Here is a 22,115-nt window from a genome sequence, read left to right as displayed (position 1 = left end):
CATTGATATCGACCTTTTGGTAAAATCACAGTTTTTTTGTGGTAAAATCTATTCTTTAAATTTTTTCATAGGATAAGCGGGCTTTTAACAATGAGGTATTCAGTTTTTAATTTTTCATCTAAATGATGATGGAGGAAGATCATAACTTTTGCGCGATCCTGTAGGGATGCGGTATTTCCATCTAAAATAGTGTTTCCCAAGTTCATTGCATTTAGATGGATATCAATATAAAAAATCTATGATAAATAATTGTTACCTTTGATATCAAGGGGAAAAAAAATCAACTTTAGTTAGGGTCGACGTTTGAATAAATTAACAATAATGAGACAATTTAGAAAACAAAATGTAAAAACTGAAATAAAATTGAGATAATAATATAATATTATTTCCACCATTTCAGGGTACTTAAATATGTTTTTTCAGGAACATTATATTATTTTTCTCAATTTGTACGCTTTAGGAGTGTGATTTCAATTTATAATATTAAATTGAGTAATAATTTACTACCTATTACGGAGGTTATATATACTACCTCATGGAGGATAAACGCTTCACCTCTTCAAGATGTCGAATTTAACATCTTTTCGGGAGGTTAAAAATATACCCTTTTCAGGAAGTAAATATTTATCATATCTTCTGAAGATTAGATACATAATCTCTTCAGAAGGTCTATCTCTTCGGGAGATTAAATATATAGACGAAATATTTAAATATATAACCTTTTTAGGAGGACTATTTTACCATTTCTTTTGAAAATTGATATTCTTTAAACTTTAAAAGACATATTCTCTTATAGAGAATATTATACTCGTGTGAGTAAAACTTACAAGAAATAAATTAAGTATAATTTAAAGAAATATCTCAAATAGTTAAAGTCTCGTGCTGATAACGTGTTATAAAATATGTAGAAAAATAGATAGAGAAAAGACATAAATTTACATGGTTCGGGTATGCCTACTCTACGAGTAGATGAAAAAAAAATTTTATTATTTCGGAAGGAATTATAAGATAATTTGAAACCAATTTTGTACAAAATATCGAAATCGGCATTGTACAAGATATCTCTTTTTTCTTTATTTTTATTCTTCTTTCTATATGCCTACTTATTTCAAGCGTGCAAATGTATATACAAACATGCAATTTATGTGTTCCAAATAAGAGGGAGATGGTGTCATTTTATAGGACGATTAAGGATAACAAAGTATTCATTGGGATAGAAAAATGAAAGGCGACGCCATTAAATCCTTATGATTTTCATAACTAATTAACATTTTTAATAAAGTGTAAGTATTGCTCGCGTTGTTATTCCGTTGTCCCATTGTACAAAGGTAAGCAGCAGCCGGAATGTTGAGCAGCCGATGCTACACTGTACGCTAGTTGTCCAGCTGCACCAGATTATTCTTTGTTATTTGGGTTGACATCATCGACTCCGGGCGCCTTAGCTTTCATGGCCGCTGTGATGTTTCCAAATTAAACATTTCTTCGTCACCGGAGCAACGACGGCGACGAGCTCAGTGACACCTGAGTCTCTGTTCATTCGCACGAAGGCATACATTATTGTGTTCGATCGGTCAACGAGGTAAACGAAGCAAACAAACCCTAACCAACTACTGTCTTCGCATGCGTCGATCGCAGAGAGCCCGATGTACAGTAATTCTCACTCTGTTTCGAAGTTCGAAGCCCTCAAATGTCGAGGCCTGTGACAAAGGTCGAAGACTCAAACCCTAGAAATGGCGAAACAGTCGGCGGGATGGGTAGGGTTTCAGAAGAGATGGCTCCTGTTGCTTCTGCTGATGTTGTGTGTGTCCACTGTGATAGCGTTTATAATCAGAGCTGCGTTTGATTCCTGCGATCGGCACTTAAAAGTTGCGGCAGAGAAACGCTTCAGCCGACCTCCCTCGCCGGTTGGAAGCACTCCGAATCCTCTTAGTTTCATGAAGTCCAAACTTGTTCTGCTCGTCTCGCACGAACTCTCTCTGTCTGGTACTGTGTCATTTGATTCTAATATTCCTGTCGCATTTTTTTTTTTGTTATTTTAATATTCTTAAGCATTTGGGATGCATCTGCCTATGGGGTGACTGGATTTTAAAGAAATTTTAGTAACATACGCTAGTATACTCATCAGTTCATATGCTATTATACTCGTCAGTTTATTTGTGAATATTCAAAGCGTGATAGTTTTATCTACTGGTGTATGCAAATTAAGCGGGCTTAGTGAGTTAGGTGTATGCGAATTAAGCCGCCCTAGCGAGTCAGCTTCAACTTGAGTTCATGTTGAGTTTGGGTAGCTTAACGTTTGTTATACTATTATTTTCTATAATCTATAAGTATTGTATTATATCATGTTCTTGTATAACCAAATTGAACTAGATCAAGTCAAGTTCAAGTTGAATAATAATAAGATTGATCAAGACTGATTAAGTTTTGAGCTTAAAATTTCCTAGTAAGTTGAGTTTTTGTATTTGTTGCTTCAATTAGACTAGTTTTTTCAGTGTGTTGAGGCAGTGTTAGTTAGTCATATTGAGTGTTGTGGTATATGGTTATATGGAAGTAACTAATAGAAAGATTTGTATGGAAGTTGGATGGCTAATGCTTGGTAAATGGCTGGTTTGACTACCCTCTGCCAGATTCTAGAATTTAATTGAACAAATAAAGTAATAGGAAAAATTGTATGAGACTTGTTATAGGGTGTGTTTCTAATCATATTTCTGGAAGAATCACTTCTGATGGGTATCGGAATCATATAGGCATCTTAAATCAGGTGTCATATATAACTATTTCAATGATTGAATTACTTGGTATCACTCAAACAGCATCTAGAAATTTGTCAATGATCTTGATGTTTGCACACGAAATACTGGGTGAGCTGGTGAGGCTGCATACAATAAAAAGACTTTTTAGTTGTCACTAACAATGAGAAATATGTCTGTATGTGCTGGTGAGTGCGAATGTGTGCTCTTGAGAGAGAGAGAGAGAATTGGATTTTGTAAAGATAAGGCTTGGCGACACAGCAATTTTGTACAGTAAGAAAAGAAAAGGTGATGAAATCACAAAATTATGTTGTGGATTTGTAGTTGAAGATGCGCGTACTCTGTGTGTGTGTGTGTGTGTGTGTGTGTGTGTGTGTGTGTGTGTGTAATATATATAAGATTGTGAACAATGATTCATCTTGAGGTAGCTTTTCTCCAATGAAAGATTATGAGCTGCCTTATCAGCCTCCCTGTTTATCAAATTACAAATATAAATTTATAATTAGCCCATTTGAAGCATGTAGTTTATCAGTACCCACTGAATGCTCCGCCCGTGGCTTAATGATATTTCCTGTTGAAGTAAGCTGTTTAAGATGCTTGGGAAGTGCCAAGAAGTGACATAATTTAATTTAAGTGGCTGAACAGTTTTTCAGTTTAGTATTGTTTAATTAATTATATATTATATTATGTGTATACTATGCATGCATCTATGTATGTATATACGTATATGTATTGTGTTTGATTTTATCGTGCTTGTCCTTTCAGGTGGGCCATTGTTGCTGATGGAGCTAGCATTTCTGTTAAGAGGTGTTGGTGCTGAAGTTTGTTGGATCACAAACCAGAAGCCATCGGGAACAGATGAAGTGATATACAGTTTGGAGCAGAAGATGTTAGATCGAGGAGTGCAGGTAGCATAATTTTTATTTGTCAAATTCTTTGCTTGCCCATCCCATTAATGTGCTTCATTGCTGCTACTCTGCCAGTAATTTTGGTTTTTTTTTTTTTATTAAAAATTTCATTTACCACTTTTGAATGGTTCATGAAATAATAATGTTTGAGATGTTGGAGACTTGGAGTATTCTCAACTAGAGGGAACGGTTTCTTCAATGAATCATTCTATGATTTATATTTTTGCTGGAATTCTTGGAAGAGGATTCAAAGGAAAATGCTACATAGGGTTTTACCTCAAAAGTTATTAAGGTGCTTCTTTTTAGGCATTTGACCATGAAGCCATTTCAAAGGTTTGGTGTATAAGAAAATCTCTTGATTTGAATTATTGATTTCATAGTCAATTTTACCAATCATATGATCACAATATTGTTGGTACCCGTCTAATGTGTTGATAATCTACAAGGATTCAGCTATGCAGCTAAAGATTTCTATCATTAAATTACCTATCCCTCCATCGCTGAACTAGAGTCCGTTGCACTGTTTTTGGTCAATTCAGGAATCATACTGAACTAGACTCCGTTGCACTGTTTTTGGTCAATTCAGGAATCATTTGATTGAGGAAGGTTGCTGTACTTATATCTATTTAATAAAGTTATAATAATATAATGACGGTCTCTGGCATTCAAGCTAGAAGATGAATGGTCTGGATGCTAATTTGACTTGCATTTTCTGAGTTGTTCTGAAATTACAGATAAGCATGCTGGCTGCTGTAGTCTTTATCATTTTATAAGATTAATCATGAGATTAGGTATTACTATTATTAATTGATAGTCTGATACGTATATGTTCACATGTAAGTGTTCATACTGGCCTGGTACGGCTTTTATTTACTGTTTCTAGTGGATTTATTTTTTGTTCTCCTGATTCCAAAATGTTGTTATGCTTGATTTGTGACTTTTCTGCCTAGTTCCTAATTATAGACTTACACATGTTGTAAGGTCTTCTCTGCAAAAGGCCAAGAGGCCGTAGATACTGCCTTGAAAGCTGATTTGGTTGTGTTGAACACTGCTGTTGCTGGGAAATGGCTTGATGCCGTTCTCAAGGAATCTGTTCCTCGTGTTCTTCCTAAAGTGCTGTGGTGGATCCATGAAATGCGAGGGCACTACTTCAAAGCAGAGTATGTCAAGCACCTCCCTTTGGTTGCTGGTGCAATGATTGATTCACACATAACAGCAGAATACTGGAAGAATAGGACTCAAGAGCGTTTAAGGTAGGCAGGTGCCTTCTAATAATCCAATGATTATTATTTTATTCATTGATTATAATGACTTTCAATGAAATTTTATTTGTAACTAATTGTCATGATATGCTGGAAAATATTGTTTTAAGGTATGAAAGATAAAGCCTTTTATTTTTTTTTGGGAAAATGTGCAAGTCCTCTCAGTTACTTTGCTGCTGCATATGTTTATTTTAGTGAACTTAATGCTTTGAAGATCTCATCTTTTATGTTTATTTTGGAATTCTTGATGAGGATCAGTTCTGTGCTGATGCAGTCTGAGCTTTCTAGCATGCAGTGCAAATTTATGTTTGGAATTATTGAGACTTTGTGCAATCTTGTAATTTTATTATTTTCCAGGATTTTTCCTATTTTTGCAGCATGTTTACAATAGTATTTTATTAGGTAATAGTTTTATTTATAACGAAATAAGTATCCTGGTAGTATTTAGGTTTCATTATTTTATTTGCTTAATTTCCAAAACATTTTAGGCATATAAATATAGATTATGAGAGTTTTTATTTGGAGAATATTCTGAATTGAATTGGAGTTAGTAGGGTTTATCCCTTGCCTGTGATGATGCAAGTGCTGCATCTTGTACCAGAGTCAGTGATAGCTGCTGCAGCTGAGTCACAACCACCATCTGCCTCCACAACCCCATAGCCACTTTCAACTATTGCCTACTTCGGCATGCTAGTCCCATTCCAGTGACCGCAACTTCATTCGCTTACCTTCCAAGATGCAGCGATGTTGGGGCTTATTTGATGACCTTGAGTTCATCTTTTCCACCGTTTGACAACTTGGAGAGTCACTGCTGTGAACTCACCCATTTGCCTCATCAAACAGAGGATATCTTCAGCTCTCGCCTGCATCATCATCATTGACTGACTAGTGCTGACCTCTTCTTTGTCTTTGCCATAGCTCTGCCATTGCTGCTCTTGTCATTGAAAAAATAACTAATATAGACTTTTATTGCTAGAGATTGCCCAAGTCCCTTGCCAGAACCTGCTATCTGACCCTCCTTCCTTTCAATTTCAGGCCTTTTCCAGAGTCACTCTTGCCATGTCCACTGTCATATTCTTCCATCATTAGTGAAGCATCTCCAGAGAACACTACTGTGATGCTGACCTTCAGATTGCAGTATCACAGCCGAGTCATTAATGACCCTTTCCGCTTCCTATCGTGAACTATCATTAGGCTTAGTTTTATTCACCTTCTCAAGCCAAAAACAAATAATACAGCTGAGCCTGGTACCCATCATATATAATCCAGACTCAATCTTCCCCTTTATGTCTAACCCAGTTTTGTTTGTTAAACCCAAGGCTAAATCTCGAGCCAACCTGATGTAGCTTCCAAACAAAGCTATTTGGCTTTTGTGTTTTTTAGAATATTTTCATTAGGATCGTATCTTCAGTATTTTCAGGTGTTGTCATTTAGGAAGCAAGATTCTGGGGTATTATTATTTGGGAAACTAGTGTTTCAGTTTATTTAGGTTTCTTAAAGTAGTTGTCTGATTCTCCAGGTGTTGTAAGCCTATAAAATGCCTTCTATACACTATTTGTTGGGACTTGAATTGAGAATTAAAGGTCATTTATCAAGTGGTATCAGACCCAGGTTCTGATTTGGTATGACTAATTGTTTTTGACGGTACAGTTTTAAGTTTGACAAGGTTGCTTGTGAGTCTCCACTCAAACTTGCAGGGATTGATTATAACTTTGATTGCTTTTCCAGCCGCAATCTCTGCCATGACATACCATTCAACACTGACCTAACTTTTCCTGCACTACTTCCAACCATCGTTAATACCCTGCAGGAATATTTGGGAGAAAAAACAGCCCCAAGTCCCTCAAGCGCTGCTTGACCACCATTATCATCCATCCCACATCAAATCTGTAGTGATTTGTTTTTGAAAGATTGGAAAAGGAGGCATGATCCATTTGCAGGAAACTAAGTTGGATCCTCTTGACAGGAGTCTCTTCACCTGTTTGTCTAGAATATGCAACAACGGCTGGATTCACCTAAGGGCTGATGGCTGTGCTTGTGGGGTTGGAAAGGAGACATGATCTGTTTGCAGGAAACTAAGTTGGATCCTCTTGACAGGAGTCTCTTCACCCGTTTGTCTAGAATACACAAAAACGGCTGGATTCAACTAAGGGCTGATGGCTGTGCTTGGGGGGGATCCTGATCATTTGAAAGGAAAATATAGTGGCCTTCTCAGTGTGCTGTCTCTTCAGGAAGTTGGATGACAATTTCTCCTGGATTTTTATGGGAATGTATGGACCAGGCGTAGGTCCACCCAGATGTTTATTGTGAAATGATCTCTATGAAGGTAGAACAAAATGGGATGCTCGTTGGGTCATTGGAGGGGACTTTAACATGGTCCTTTTCCCATATAAAAGGAACAGGGTTTACTTCAAAGAATGCAAGCATGAAAGAATTTAGGGACTTTCTTCATGTGAATGCTCTTATTGAACTCCCTCTTACTGGGGCACCTTTACTTGGTCCATCTCAAGGGGGAACCCCCATGTTTCTCTAGAATTAACAGGTTTTTACTCTTGAAGGGCTAGGAGGAGTATTTTCCCAAGGTTACCCAAAAGCTCCTCCCTACGTCTGTCACTGATCACTTCCCATCTTGTTAGACACCAGATGATTAAGTGGGGACCAACTCGTTTCCGCTTTGAAAACATGTCGCTGAAAGAAGAAGGTTGGAAACTCATCAAGGAGTGATGATCGACTTTCCACTTTGAAGGCTTTGCAAACTTATCCATGTGAAGAAAGATACCACCTCGAGGAAAATTGAGGATCTTGATGCCAAAGAACTTGCTCATGGTCTTAATGGTGAAGATAAAACTACAAGGACCCTCTTGCGAAAAGGATTATCCAAGATTGTAAATATGGAAGAAATTGTTTGGGGGACAAAAGTCTAGGGCCTTATGGCTTAAAGAAGGGGAACTTATAACCAAATTCTTCCAACATGCAGCCAATGTCCACAGGAGATACAACACCTCAAACAGAGTCTTTATTACTGGTGAAATTTTAAATGGAGAGGACATCAAAGAAGGCATTTGCAAGATCTATGAAATGAGACCACATGTTGAAGGGCTAAGCTTCAACAGAATCTGCAACTCTACAGCTAGGTGGCTGGAATATCCTTATAGTGAGAAAGAAATTCTTTGTGCTCTTAAAAATGGTAATGGTGATAAAACTCTAGGCCCTGTTGGCTTCACCTTGGATTTTTTCCAAGCAACTTGGGATGCTCTCAAAGCTGATGTTATCAAGGTCTTTAACAAGTTCCATTCTATGAGCAGATTTGTGGACAGCCTGAATTCCCTATGAAGGAGGGGGTTGTTAACATCACAGATATTCAACCGATTAGCTTTGTGGACACTGGACAGTGTCTACTAGCTTTTATCCAAGGTTCTCACTACATGGCTGAAAAAAGAAATTTGGGAAGTCATAGGACAGCACCAAAAGTCTTTGTTGAAGAGAGGAAAACAATGGATGCTGTTCTCATTGACTTGGAAATTGTGGGTAGTGACTCTAGATCTGGAAAGTGTGGAAGTGTCTGCAAAGTCAATGTGGGAAAAGACTTTGACCATGTTTACTGGAATTCCTTCTGTACAGTGTACATCATAAAAAAGTGGGCTTTGGGAGCTTATGGTGCAAATGTAATTAGCAGTGTATTGGTGCACCGTCCTTCTCAATTCTTGTTAATGGCTTCCGTTCGGATTCTTTCACTCCTCTAGGGGATTTTCCCCATCCTCTGCTTTTCATCATTTTCATGGAGGTTCTCAGCCTCTTGTTGCAAAATGCCATGAAAACACGACTCTTGAAAGGGCTGATGGTGGAAGGAACCGATAGGGAGCTGAAAGTTTCTCATATCCTCTTCACAGATGACACCATGATCTTCTGTGAGACACAAGCTCATCAAATTCTTATCTCAAATGCTTACTTCTTTGCTTCAAAGCAATTTCTGATTTGAAAGTCAGTGGGAAAAGGAGTGAGCTCATTCCAAGTGAAAATGTGAATGATGGCAATTTCTTTGCTGGTATCATGGGTTGTTTGTCACGGACTGTTCCTTTAAATAACCTCGGTTTCCTTGGTGCAAATTTCAAGGAGAAAAGGATTTGGGAACCTATTGTTGAAAGATTTTGAGAAAAAAAAATGAAAAAAGAAATGGCTGGTCAGAAGCATAGCTACCTCTCTAATGGTGGTACCTATAGAATCATTTGGAACTGCTTATAGAAAAGAACTTTTCTGGAAAAAAGTACTTATCTAGAAAAGCACTTATCTAAAAAGTAGTTTGAGAGGACTTATTTCAAGTATTTTTTCAGGCAAGTAAAAAAAAAACTACTTATTGACATAAGTACTTAATTTAAGTGCTTTTCATAGATAAGTGCTTTTTTAGAAAAGTACTTTTTTCAAAAAAATAATTTCTCAAAAGTTACTTATTTTCCTTCAAAAAAAATTATTTGGAAAAGTACTTTTTGAAATAAGTACTTGTTTAAAAGTAAACCAAACACTACTTATTGACATAAGTACTTAATTTAAGTACTTTTCATAATAAGTACTTATTTTTTAAGATGTTCCAAATGGGGGCTCTCTCATTTAAAGCATTCTCTCCAACCCCCTAGTTCACTTGATGGTCCCACTTCCCTATTCCTTGTTCTGTGATCAAAAGATTGGAAGACATAAAAAAGATTTCTTTGAGCAAATGCTGGGGAAGTTCTTTAAGTTCCATTTAGTTAAATGGGATGTTGTTTGGTAGCTAATCCCAACAGATGGACTGGGTCTTAAGTCTCTTCCTCTCTTCAACAAAGCCCTCTTGGGAAAATGGATCTGGAAATTCATGAATGAGAAGGAATTACTTTGGAGAGTGACTTTTGCTTTAAAGTATGGCCTCGTTCTCTATGGGTGGATATCCATTGAGCCCAGGTTGTCCTCTGGGATTACTGTTCGGAAGTTGATCAGGAAAATGTGGGAGGATTTCTACACCCTTCCACTTCCATGTTGGAAATGAGACCAATACCTTCTTTTGGCATGATAGCTGGTGTTGCTCATCTCCTTAAGTTCTTAATTTCCTGCAATTTTCAATCTTGTCTGCTACAAAGATGCTTTGGTTAGTTATGTGGAACACTCCATCAGTGCGGCAGCTTAGAGCATTCCGTTTGTTAGAAACACCCATGATTGGGAGCTCGAATCTTTTGCAGATATTTTTTTTTATGACTGTCTTTATAGAAGTGCCCCCAGTGGGACCAATCTGGATGTGCCTTTATTGAAGCTCGACAAAAATGGCTACTTCATAGCCAGCTCCCTTTACAAGCAGCTTGACCGCTCCTCTGAGGCCACACTAGATTTCTCATGGAAAGCCATTTGAAAAAGTCTTTCACTGACCAAAGTTGCTTTTTTTTAGCTTGGGAGGCAACTTCGGGGAAGATTCTTACTCAGAAATCTTCAGAGAAGGGGTTTTATCTTGGTTATAGATGGCAAATAAGATGTTGAAACTGACTACTTCCCTGCTGCCTCTGCACGATAAATTTTTGTAATCTGGCCACTTCTCTTCAGGACACCACTGGGTCACTGCTGAATCTGTGGAAAAGGAAACATGTGTTTGGAAGGGTATTTATGCGAGTAGAGAAAGGAAAAAAGCCTCATCCTCGATCCCTCTCACCATTTTCTGGTTACGTGAAGAGAAAGAAATGCTAGAGCTTTTGAAGGAACATCTACATCTACTTCTCCCTTAATCCTCAAGCATAAGCGGCTTTCTACTCTTTCAAGCTGGTTTAGTGGGCTATGCTGGAGATGCATTTAAGTCTTGATCTCTTGGATACTCTGTCACATCATTGGATCTTTTTTTTTTCTTCTATCTTTTCTTGTTTTTGCATGGGTGGCACCCCCTTGGTGCCCTTTTAATGAAAGCTCTGTTTCCTGATAAAAAAAATATAAAAAATTTCTTAAATCAATGTATGTTGGTCCAATTATACTCCATCAAAAGTACACCTACATCGGCTCTTCTGTGGGTTGGATATAAAAATTTTTGGAAAGATATCTTCATCATTGTTCCCATAAACTTAACTTGGAAATGAAAAATTTAGGAAACCCCTATCTTCATCACAATACCATATTAAAGCTCAAGCCATTGGACTAAATGCCGATGCAAATTATTCTCTGCAGTTTTTGGTGCTGCAATTGGTAATCATTAGCTGGCTTGTTCTTGGAATGATATGATGCGCGAGTGCTACAAGTCTATTCTTCATTGAATTATTGACCTCTTATGTTGGGGTTGACATTATTGCATGTGCGTGCCCTATCTTCTGGAAATGTATAAACCCTGTAACTCTTGCATATTATTGTGTGTTTTACTACTAGCTGGCCTGAGCATCTAATGGCTTTTGATGGTTGGGTTTAGAACAATGATAACAAGAAATAGTAGCATTCCATGTTAGTGTAAATTGCATGAAGATATTGTAATATATGGTATCAAACTTGAGCTTTGTGTTCTTTTTGATGTAAAAGGAAAATGCTCTGATACTAGAAAGTTTAGGTCCTTTCTGGGCAAAGCATTTTTAGCTTGTTTTTTTTGTATTGTATTCCCCATTGAGCCAATATATTCTCTCTTACCTTTTTTCAAAGAAGAAATCTGAAATCATTACCCTACGTGTGCTTCATGAAGTGTATTTTACATTGGAAATGCTCATAGCTTCATGTTATCTTGAATGTGTTTTGTCATTTGCTTGTCCCTTGGCAAAACCACTGCTCAAGATAATATTAATTGTTGGTCCCTGCTATCCGGATTTAGGTTATCCTTAATGATTTCATGACTGAATTGATATTGAGAACCATGGGCCTTCTGATGAACCCTGCACAAAATTCGCAATAACTGCTAACAGATAATTATTATATTGCTGGGGCAACGGTTTCTGCTTGCATTCACACACACACATTTACACTCAAAATTCAATGTGCACATCTATAATTCAAACCAAAACATCTTTGAACGTCAAAGGGAAGAGAAAAATAATCTGCAGTGTTGCGCGAGGGACAGAGAGGATATGTACTTCCATAAAAATACTATCTAATACTACTGCCAGTTTACTTTTCCATTTTTCACGATCATTCTTCCAGCATATCTAATTTTATTTTATTTTTGGGTACTCATTTTCTATTATTTACACTATGCAGGATTAAAATGCCTGAGACCTATGTTGTACACCTTGGAAATAGCAAGGAACTTATGGAAGTTGCAGAAGATAGTGTAGCAAAAAGGGTTTTGCGTGAGCATGTCCGGGAGTCTCTTGGAGTACGAAATGAGGATCTGCTTTTTGCTATCATAAATAGTAAGCCTTTTATGGGGATGAAAATTTTGTTGAGCAACAATTTCTGTTTATGATCAAGACATTCCTTTGCATTTAATGGAGTTTTAGTCTGGTATAGTTGTATTTAAGCTTGGTTACAGTAGCTGATACATGCTATAATATGCTATAACATATATGCATATTTGCAATGTTTACTCAATCCTAGGCCTTGGAGTTTAGTACTTGCGTTCAATATTTTTATCCTTATGATTAATTTTTTACCTAAACTTCTTATTGCACTTCACTTGGATTATTGGTTTGCTCATTACACTTCTATCATCCTGTTGTGGTTCTGGCGTTCTGCTAGTACTAGGTATTTTCTGTCTTTATGTACTAAGGTGCTATATAACTGTAGGTGTTTCACGTGGGAAAGGACAGGATTTATTTTTGCGGGCCTTCTATGAAAGCTTACAACTGATCAAAGAACAGAAGCTACAGGTGCCATCAATGCATGCTGTAATTGTAGGAAGTGAAATGACTGCTCAAACCAAGTTTGAGTCTGAGCTGCGTGATTTTGTGATGCTAAAGAAACTTCAAGGCCGCGTTCACTTTGTAAATAAAACACTGACAGTCGCCCCATATCTAGCTGCAATTGACGTTCTTGTTCAGAACTCTCAGGTAGTCTTCCTTTGCTTGTTGCATTTTTTTTTTCCCAATTTTAAAATTTCCGTATTATACCTTCTCATTTTACATTTAGTTGATTGCCGTATTTCATTTGGTATTGCTGCTTTGTCTCTCTATTTTGAATTTTTTATTAACATGTATCTTTGGTACGAAGTTTACACCATGTTATTATTGTATTCCCTGTTTTATTTCAGAAATAATAGAGGACAAAGTTGCAGCTCCCAACTTAGAATAAGAGAGTATCCTCCTTTTACTTGTAATCTTGGACAAAACTACAAATGAAGTAATGAATAAATGAAACCATGTTGCAAAATGGGTCGGTGTTGTTTTAAAACCTGTCCCCCCAGGCATTAACCCATTGAAGCCACCCGGTTGTCTATTTGGTTGGGCTGGTATTGTTAGCATGAATAGGCTGGTAATATTTGTGAGTTTGAAGATATTTAGATGTAATTATTCAAATATTTTGCTCTCAGGAATGATTCTTGCTTTTGCCCTTGTTCTGGGTTCTATGGATTTCCTTGATGAATTTGTCCAAAACTAGGGATGGAAGAGAATTTCCACAGATCTGTGCTGATCGAAAGTTAAACTTTCAACCTGCAACTGAAAAAAGTAGTGGGGGGTTTTGTTCAACTGGAAGATAGTGTACAAAAATTATAAAAAAATGGACAGAAACTGAACCATTTAACATTTCAAATCGGTTTCAGTTTTACCAAAAAAAGAGTAAAAAAATTGATTTATAAATATATATATTTTTCGTTTTCAGATATTTTGTACATGTTATTTTTATTATCTAATTGAGATACTGTGAATTTAAAATTATTTATTGCATTTTAAAATTGAAGTTGCAGTAATAACATGGGTAAAGGCCTAAGGGGGATGGGTGGAGGTTTTATAGAGAAGGAGAAGCTCCCCCACCTTGTTCATTTTCAATGTGGCACAAGTAGGATTTCAGTCGATCTGAACCGGGCTTAACCAGTTAGGCTAAGTGGGATGACCTTTCCCTCACTTATAAAAATCAAATGCCACACACTCACGTTCTCATCATCTCCAACCAAGTATCCCTTGCATGGGTGAAGCCAGCATGTGGTTCACTATAGTTTGGGTTGTTAAAATATTCTCTGGCTTTGGGCAGGATCATCAACTGATTGGGCTTTGGATTGACTTTGATGTAGGCCTTATATTTTTGACTTTGATTGATGATGTTAAGCCCAATATTTGAAAATTCTAGGACATAGTGACAAATTGAAGAAAAAAATTGAACTGAACTGGCGAAGCCGTTAACCGATTTTGAACAATTTGATGGTTTTTGGTTCAGTTTTTGTCTTACAAATTATAAACCAATCATTTCAGTTTGGTACTGAACTGAACTGATTACAGCCTTACAGGAGGAGAAATCTCAGAATGGCAGCTGGTGGATAAGGATTACATTATCAGCTGATAGGTGGGTATGTTAGTGTTTGCCATTGCTTTTTATTGGGATTGGAGTAGGTCAATCCACTACTGTAAGTTTGGCAATATACAATTCTGGTTGGCAATTAAATCAAATCAAATAGTATTTTTCTGGAGCTGAGTCTACAGTCAAACAGTAAGGGTTATTTGATTTTCATCCCTGGAGCATGGAAGGAGAAGTTTGGTGAAGGATTTTGCAAGAGTTGCGGGTGATTGTAAGATTGGAGAAGATGAGCAAAGTTGTGGCTCAACCTTTGGGATTCATGATAGCCAGAGTTGAAAGGAGGTTCTTTCTGATAGCTTTAGGGGCAGCGAAGGGTGGATGGTGATGAGGGAACTGTGGAAATTCCCAATTTGTAAGTGTTGGTGCTGCAGCAGCTGATGTTCCAGGAGGTTTTGGGGAAACTAGGGTTTGTGAGGGGAAGGGGACAGTTGCATGTGCAGCTGAGAGTAGGGCGGGCTTTGAATGGGTTGGGCCATGGATTCTTGAAATCACAATATATCTGGCCTAATTAATGGGAAATAAGTTGGGGTTTTATGGGATATGTGGTCCATTTGCAAAATATAGATTGTGTTAGATGCCCGATTGAAATTGGAGGGTGTTTTTGGGAGGTTTTAAGGGCTTTTAGATTCTTCAATGTGCAAGGGGTTTTGTTGGATCACAATGGGGATTGCTTCTTCACCACAGGTCCATGTCCATCTGAACTTGGGGAGCCAAAGTACAAGGGAAGAGGGCATGCAGTTGCATCTCAAGCCTAGTTTTTATCTTATTAGAAGAATGGAAGTGTAGGTGAGGCTCGTGCCGTGGAGTAAACAGATGAGTTCAGCAGGCATGGTTTTGGACAAAGTGAGGGGGTGTAGGAGAAATAGCTTTATGGTACATCCTCTCCAGCATTATTCTGAGTGGGTATTGCCAATTCTTTCTGGTGGGTTGAGAGCTGGGGGAAGGAGTATCTTAAAGATTGATGAGCTTACCAGAGGGGTTTCTATAGAGGATGGATGTCAGGAAGCATTAGTGGAGAATAACGATGTAGTTGATCAAGTTGGGAGAGTAGTTGTAATGACGAGGTGGGGATGGACGGGGTGTAGAAGAGTATGGAAGAAAGAGCAGTTAAGTTTCTGATGGCAGTTTTTACGTTGAGAAGCTTATAAATGCATTGGAAATAGACTTAAAAAGAAGGGGTTAGTTAGGAAAATCCTAGTGGGACAGAGAAACAGGGTGATGTATCAGACGAGGAGGGTGAGCTGGATAGCAATTTTGATTATGAAGGAGGGCTACTTATAGATGAGGTTGGGGTGAACAACTTGGATCTGGATCAGATTCTTCTGATTTTAGGGGTAACTCTCTTCCTTTAGGTCTCCATCTCCAAGGATGATTTAGAGGGAATTCCTAGTTTGTAGAATGGTAGAATAGGTGAGGAAAGAGACAGGATTGAGCTGGATGAGGCCTGTATGTTGGCTGTCTGTGTGTCTCACTTTCAACATCTGCTGGGTAAAAAGGGTTTTGTGGTTAGCTGATCCAAAGGGAAAGGGAGTCTGATTGGATGGTGATGACTAATGCCAAGAAGGGGCAATGGGATTCCTGGAACCTTATGTACAACTCCAGGTCTGCTCTCTTATATATTAATAATAATAAAGACTTAAGGACAAAAATTCCCCCACTCGCACAACCTCATTACTGAAATAACATATTCTATTCTAACATTCCCCTCAAGGTAGAGGTGTATAAATATCATCCAACCCTAGCTTGTTACAACCATTAGACAACACATACTTAAATAAAGAGTGTGTGAAAACATTGCCTAAATGATCCACAGATTTCAAAAAAGGAGTCCTCACAACCTTCTTCAACACAACATGCCTTACAAAATGACAGTCAACTTCTATATGTGCTTTGTCCTCATAAAATACAGAATTTCTAGCAATATAAATGGCAGCTGAGTATCACAAAATATATCTAGTGGCTTTGTTACCAAAAGTCTCATTTCTGTGAGAAGACTTCAGTCACACAAGCTTACTTGCTATATGAGCCATAACTTCGTATTTTGCTTCAGCCCTAGATCTTGCTGCAGTAGTTTGTTTCTTGCTACGCCAGGCTTTCACATTCTATATGCAGCCCAGACAGAAACTTGGCATCCAAAAACTCTGCCCTCTGTGTCTTAATCATCTCAATGTCGGAACTAATTGGTTGATAGATGTTGAGTTCCTGCTACATACCCTTCAAAGTGCTATAGTATTCACTAATGGACCTACTGTCTTGGTCATATTTGAAGAACTTCTCATATAGGTCGAAAACATGAGTTTGAAGTTTTCACGAAGATCATCCTATATGGCCTTGGCTGTTATATGAAACATCATGTTCGCAGCAATTCGTGGCTCCATGCTGTTCCACAACCACACAAGCAATATACCATTCTCTTTCATCCAATCTTCAAAATCCTTGGAGTCTGGAGATGGAGGGGAATGCAACAAATACTTGCACTTTGGCGTTAATATACACTGGCAGTGCCTGAGATCACAACAGATAGTTGGAGGAGCCTACCAATTTGATGGCTGTGATTTGAACATTAACCATATCACGCCAGAGCTCTCTCTGTAGAGGCCATCAAAAGCACCCCCTATACACTACAACCAGTACGCACTAGTATTGGGAATGAATAAAACAGCTACTATGCAGAATCAAGCAGCAGACACAAGCTCAGGCTAGGAGTTTGAACTTCAAGAGGTAGCTCTTATCATGAAATGGAAGTTACAATCCAATGAGGAATTACTTACTACACCGTGGAAAGCAGATCACAGCAATCACCGCAGGCACTAAGACATCGCAGCAGCTACAGGCATTATTGCTGGCAGCAGCTAGTAGCGAAGGCAACTGATACAAGATAGCAAGCAAGCAAGCAATCACGACGCAGAATTAAAAACTGCATCATTCCAACCAGAACAGTAGAACAGCACCAGCAATATACCTCAGAGCATAATTGCTTCACATCAACAAACCACCATAAGCACACAGCATCCTGCCAAGGATGCTGCACAGCCAAACCAAGATGATAAAAGGTTCTTAAATGACTAAAACCAACTAGAAAATCAGATCTGGGATCTAATTAGGTGAAGATAAGGAGGAAAAAACAAAAAAACAGAGCTTAAAAAAAAAAAACAGATTTGATAAATCAGATTTAAAGGAGATTAATGCTCTGATAGCATGTTGTAAAGCCTAGAGATAGAGCAGAAGAGAAGAGAAGTAGAGAAAAAGAGAAGAAAAAAGAAGAATAAAGCAAGGGAAAAAAAGAGTTGGCAGATTCCTGGAGCCTTAGGTACAGCTCCAGGTCTGCCCTCATATATATTAATAATAATAAAAAAGAATTGAGGACAAAAACATCCCCACTCACAACCTAATTACTGAAATAACATATTTCAGCAGGGGGACAGTTTGACCAAGGAGATTGATGTAGTACTATCGGCCTAACAGTTAGGATTTTTGGTTGGTGGAGGTTTTTTTGGGGATGATTTTTGGTCTTTGTTTTAGCTTTCTTTATTGATGATTTTTTATCCTCTTTTGTTTGCCTTCTCTCTCTCTCTCTCTTAATATAATATTTTTCAGATATTAAGTTAAAATATTTAAATTAATATTAAATATATAAGCTTGCTTGACCAACATGGTAATGCTCTTCATTTGTCCATACTTCAAAATTTAAATCAAGGTTTGAACCTTGCAAGCTAAAGCTTCCGACTTGAGGACTTTTTCAGATGAGCTGATAGGCTAGTTTGATTGGCTTGTTGGATCAGGCGACATCACCCTGGGTTTTTATGTTTACCCTGGAACAGCGTGTTTTTGGTTCACACGCATGGGTTGGCTTAGACAAGTGATTGGACCAGTACAAATTTTGATGCATTGGTAAAAAGAAAGTTCAGCGAGCTGACATTTAGAATTTGAAAGACTTGGGCAGCCCTTGGTGCTCTTTAATTTGATTTGTAAAATCTCCTTGATTTTTCACTTTTAGTTGGTTGTGCAAAAGAAGATCTGATAAATAAAATCATCATAGGGTAAAGATATCCGAGCAACAAGGAAGCCATATATAAAACTGAATTTAATTTAAAGTACAGGTACTTGGATAGGAAATAAGCAATTATGCAGCTTTAAGTTAATAAAGCTGTGTAAACCAAAAGTCGGCATCTAGTTGATATTATGTGATACTTTGTTAAACTGTATGCATAGAGACTCAACAAGGCCTTGCATAGAAGACGGTAAGGATGATAACCCTCTTTTACAGTTTTTTTGGTAATTAAATTTACTTGTGTGAAGTAAGGATAATGGAGTAAATTTAGGTTGTGTTTGGAAACATAGATTCGGGCCATGAATTTAGATTTGTATAAAACTTAATATAAGTTTGTACTGTTTTGTCCAAATCCTTACAAGTCAAAATTCAAGGTTTTAACTCCAGGCTTTCAAAAACTATATTGAGGATATTGATGCTGCTATTATTTCCTTGCACATATGGCTCTTCGTAATCATGTGCGCATTGTAATTAATCGTTATATGGTGTTGATTCCCCACTTTTTTATTTTTATTTTTATTTTTTATTTAATGTTGTTCATGATTTTTTGTGAGCATATTCAAGTATCCTTAGTGAGTACTAATATGGGAGATAAAACTTAGAAGGTAGTTATGTGGAAATTTTAATGACAACTGTCTCTAAAATCTTTGTTTTGACCAACTGTAGTGTAGGTTTGGTTCATTTGAGCACTAAAGCAAGTACAAACAGAACAAATTGGGATCCAAATAGTGAGTCAACAAATGTGTTCTTGCCTAAAGTTAGGGACGCAACTCTCAGTCACTGGCACATTTAATAGCTTTATGTGTAATTGGGACAAAGATCACTCCTTTAGGACAGTACTTGGTAGTTTGGATGAAGTATTTGTATGCGTCAATGTATATGTTCTGATTAAATGCAAAAAGATGCTTTAAGAATTTACTTAATGGAGCCAATCAAGGGATTTGAGATGCCCTACTTAAGGAGGCCTTTATTCTTGGACTTGATCTTTGAGAAGACTAGGCTTGATTTTGGAGATGCCCTGGTGTCTTGGTGGTGGTGCAAAGTTGATTACTTCTACTTTTTTTGGCATTTGATTCAATGCGTCTTGTTAGGCTTCTTCATCTTGCAATGTGCTGGTAAAAGAGAATTGAAAAAGTGGCATTTGCTTCCAAAGGGAAATATTTTGCATGAACAGCTTACCAGCATGTTTGCCTACCTATCTGTCTAATGATATTTATGGCTACTTGGATTGAGACTCATAGGAGGCTTACATTTGGAGTGGGAAGGAGAACCTGTTTACTATCCTTTCTTGGTTCTTGAAAAGATCGGGTGAAGGTTTATGTTTGGATAAAAGAATCTATTCTTTGATGAACTGTTTCCTTTTCACTCTATGTTGTGGGACCTATTCCCTGCTGTGGGCTAATGAAGCTTTGATTGATGAGTATCTTGACTTACATCTTATTTCCATTTTCTTTACCTTTTTTCCTGTCATCTCTTGCAGTTTTGGAAGTTTGAAGTTTAAAGTGGCTCTTTTGATATCTAATTTGCCATCCCAGGGATGATCTTTAGCATACTGTCTGTTCCTTAAAAACATGGTCTACTCTGAACTGGTTCCCAGTAGTATGGGATTCCTACTTTCATGCTGAGGAAAGGTTGCTACAAACTGGTCACCCTCCAACCCTTTTACCTGTGGGACAAGACTATGCAATGCCACTCTATTACTCAAAAACTTTTACTATATGCTTGCTTATGCTTCAGATGAGTTCAATTATGCCAAGATGAATCCTGGATATTTTCCATCATGTTTGCTGCTGGAGGCATAGTAAATTAGGTGAGAAGCATGATGTGCAAAGCACGTGCTTCCAAATTAGTGATTTGTCAAAAAATGTAACCAGGCATTTAGGTATCCTTTCTAATGGGAATGAAAAGCACCTGTCTTTTTAAATAATCCTGCTTAATCTTGATGGTAGTTTGTTATTTCTGGGATAATTGCCTAATAACATCCTAAATTGTTTAATGCATTCTTGTAACTATGCTAAAGAGGGTGATCTCCCCCTCGCCCCCCCCCCCCTCCCCGCCAAAATAAAAACGTGCACACACCCAAATAATAATAATAATAATTAAAAAAAAATCTCTCACTCCCAAAAAGAAATAATAATAATAAAAAACAAACAAACAAACAAATTAAGAGGGCAATTTTGGGCATTTTGGCCCATCTGCCCAGGCAGTTGTGATGGTTGAGGAGCCACCTGATCTGAAAGAGGTCAAAGATGGTTCTGACATTTGATGTCAGGTGCCTCTGTGGACGTGCAATTGACTTTATGGGAGATTTGGCCATATTATTTATGTGGTGTTTGGGGGAGGCATCTGACTTTTGACAGCACGTGATGATATAAGAAATCAGTGTAATCACTCGTATTGGTTACTCATGTCAAGCAGATTGTCATCATGGGTCAGGGGTTGCATAATCTCATGATTTTGCCCTAGTCCTATCTTGGGTTTCTTCCATTCCATACCATGTTCAATTTTTCAATTTTTCCCTCTACTTTATAGTGTATTAGTGGATAATCATTTAATTTATGTTATATTTATTGCAATGTAAATTTTACAGCATGTACTATTATGGTAAACTAGGGACTGAGAACTTGTATTCTTGTAGGCTCGAGGGGAATGCTTTGGGAGGATAACCATCGAAGCCATGGCATTTCAGCTGCCTGTATTGGTAATCATGGATTTTTGCTCTGTTAATTTTGGGTTTTCTGTTGAGATCATGACTTGATTCTTATAATTTCCATATGATGTCAGAATTTTATGAGCTGTTGTGTCTTGACGGGTGTATTTTCGGTGTCTAAATAATCAATGCTCTATAATCTTCTCCAATGCCAGGGGACAGCAGCAGGAGGCACCACTGAGATTGTAGTGAATGGGACAACAGGTTTGTTGCACCGTGCTGGGAAGGAAGGGGTAAGTCCTCTTGCGAGAAATATTGTCAAACTGGCCACTCACGTTGAGAGGAGACTTACGATGGGAAAGAGGGGCTATGAGAGGGTGAAAGAAATGTTTTTAGAACGCCACATGGCTCATAGAATTGCTGCAGTTCTTAGGGAAGTTCTACAGAAAGCAAAGAGGAGCCACCCATAATCTTGAAACTTGTCGAGAAAGGAAATTTCAATTTCCGTTTGGTGCTGCATTGATAGATCAGTTTTTTCAGGAATATGGTACTGAGTTGGTCAGTTTCTCTTGGATGCCATTTTGATAAAATTTCTAATAGGTTTCTCCTACTTTTTGATATTTTCTTCCATTTTGTTTGGTATTTCTTCTTTCTCTCTTCCAAGAGGCGAGTTATGTAGGGAAACAAAATGGTGAAGCCTGTCCATATTAAAAGTAGTAATGTGAAATGTGGAAATGTGAAATGTGAAATGTGAAACGTGAAATGCTTCTGCTTGGCTTCAATACGCCTACACGACATTTATGCTATTGGGAGTGGTAGGCACAGAGGAAGAGGATGAATATAATCAAACGGGTATTAGGAAACTTGTCCAGCCAACTTTTGTTTTCCTGGACGGGCTGAGAGCGCCGGGGAATAGGCGCCTCAACTTGTCCCCCCATCCTTTGAATCGAGTGATTCTTTTTTCGTTTGAATTGGGTGGCTCCTTTGGTGGTTGTTCGGACTTTAATTTATATATTTAAGGTAAAATAAGAGGGAAAGGAAGTCCTTAAAATTTCTTTTATTTCT

The 22,115-nt window shown here is 37.7% G+C and overlaps 1 protein-coding gene across 1 annotated transcript; it reads left to right on the top strand.

The window, feature by feature from the left end:
- Positions 1-1,266: 1,266 nt before the first annotated feature.
- LOC131146871 (uncharacterized) lies at positions 1,267-21,832 on the top strand. The gene is made up of 7 exons (XM_058096706.1): positions 1,267-1,983; positions 3,516-3,658; positions 4,640-4,911; positions 12,100-12,254; positions 12,628-12,890; positions 21,039-21,101; positions 21,266-21,832. The coding sequence occupies exons 1-7, from the start codon at positions 1,731-1,733 to the stop codon at positions 21,518-21,520; spliced, it is 1,404 nt and encodes a 467-aa protein (XP_057952689.1). The 5' UTR covers positions 1,267-1,730; the 3' UTR covers positions 21,521-21,832.
- The last annotated feature ends 283 nt before the right edge of the window (positions 21,833-22,115 follow it).

Source organism: Malania oleifera, chromosome 1 (assembly GCF_029873635.1).
Source record: "Malania oleifera isolate guangnan ecotype guangnan chromosome 1, ASM2987363v1, whole genome shotgun sequence".
Lineage (NCBI taxonomy): Eukaryota > Viridiplantae > Streptophyta > Magnoliopsida > Santalales > Ximeniaceae > Malania > Malania oleifera.
The sequence above is the reverse complement of the archived record's forward strand: the minus strand, read 5'-3'. Positions and strand labels throughout refer to the sequence as shown.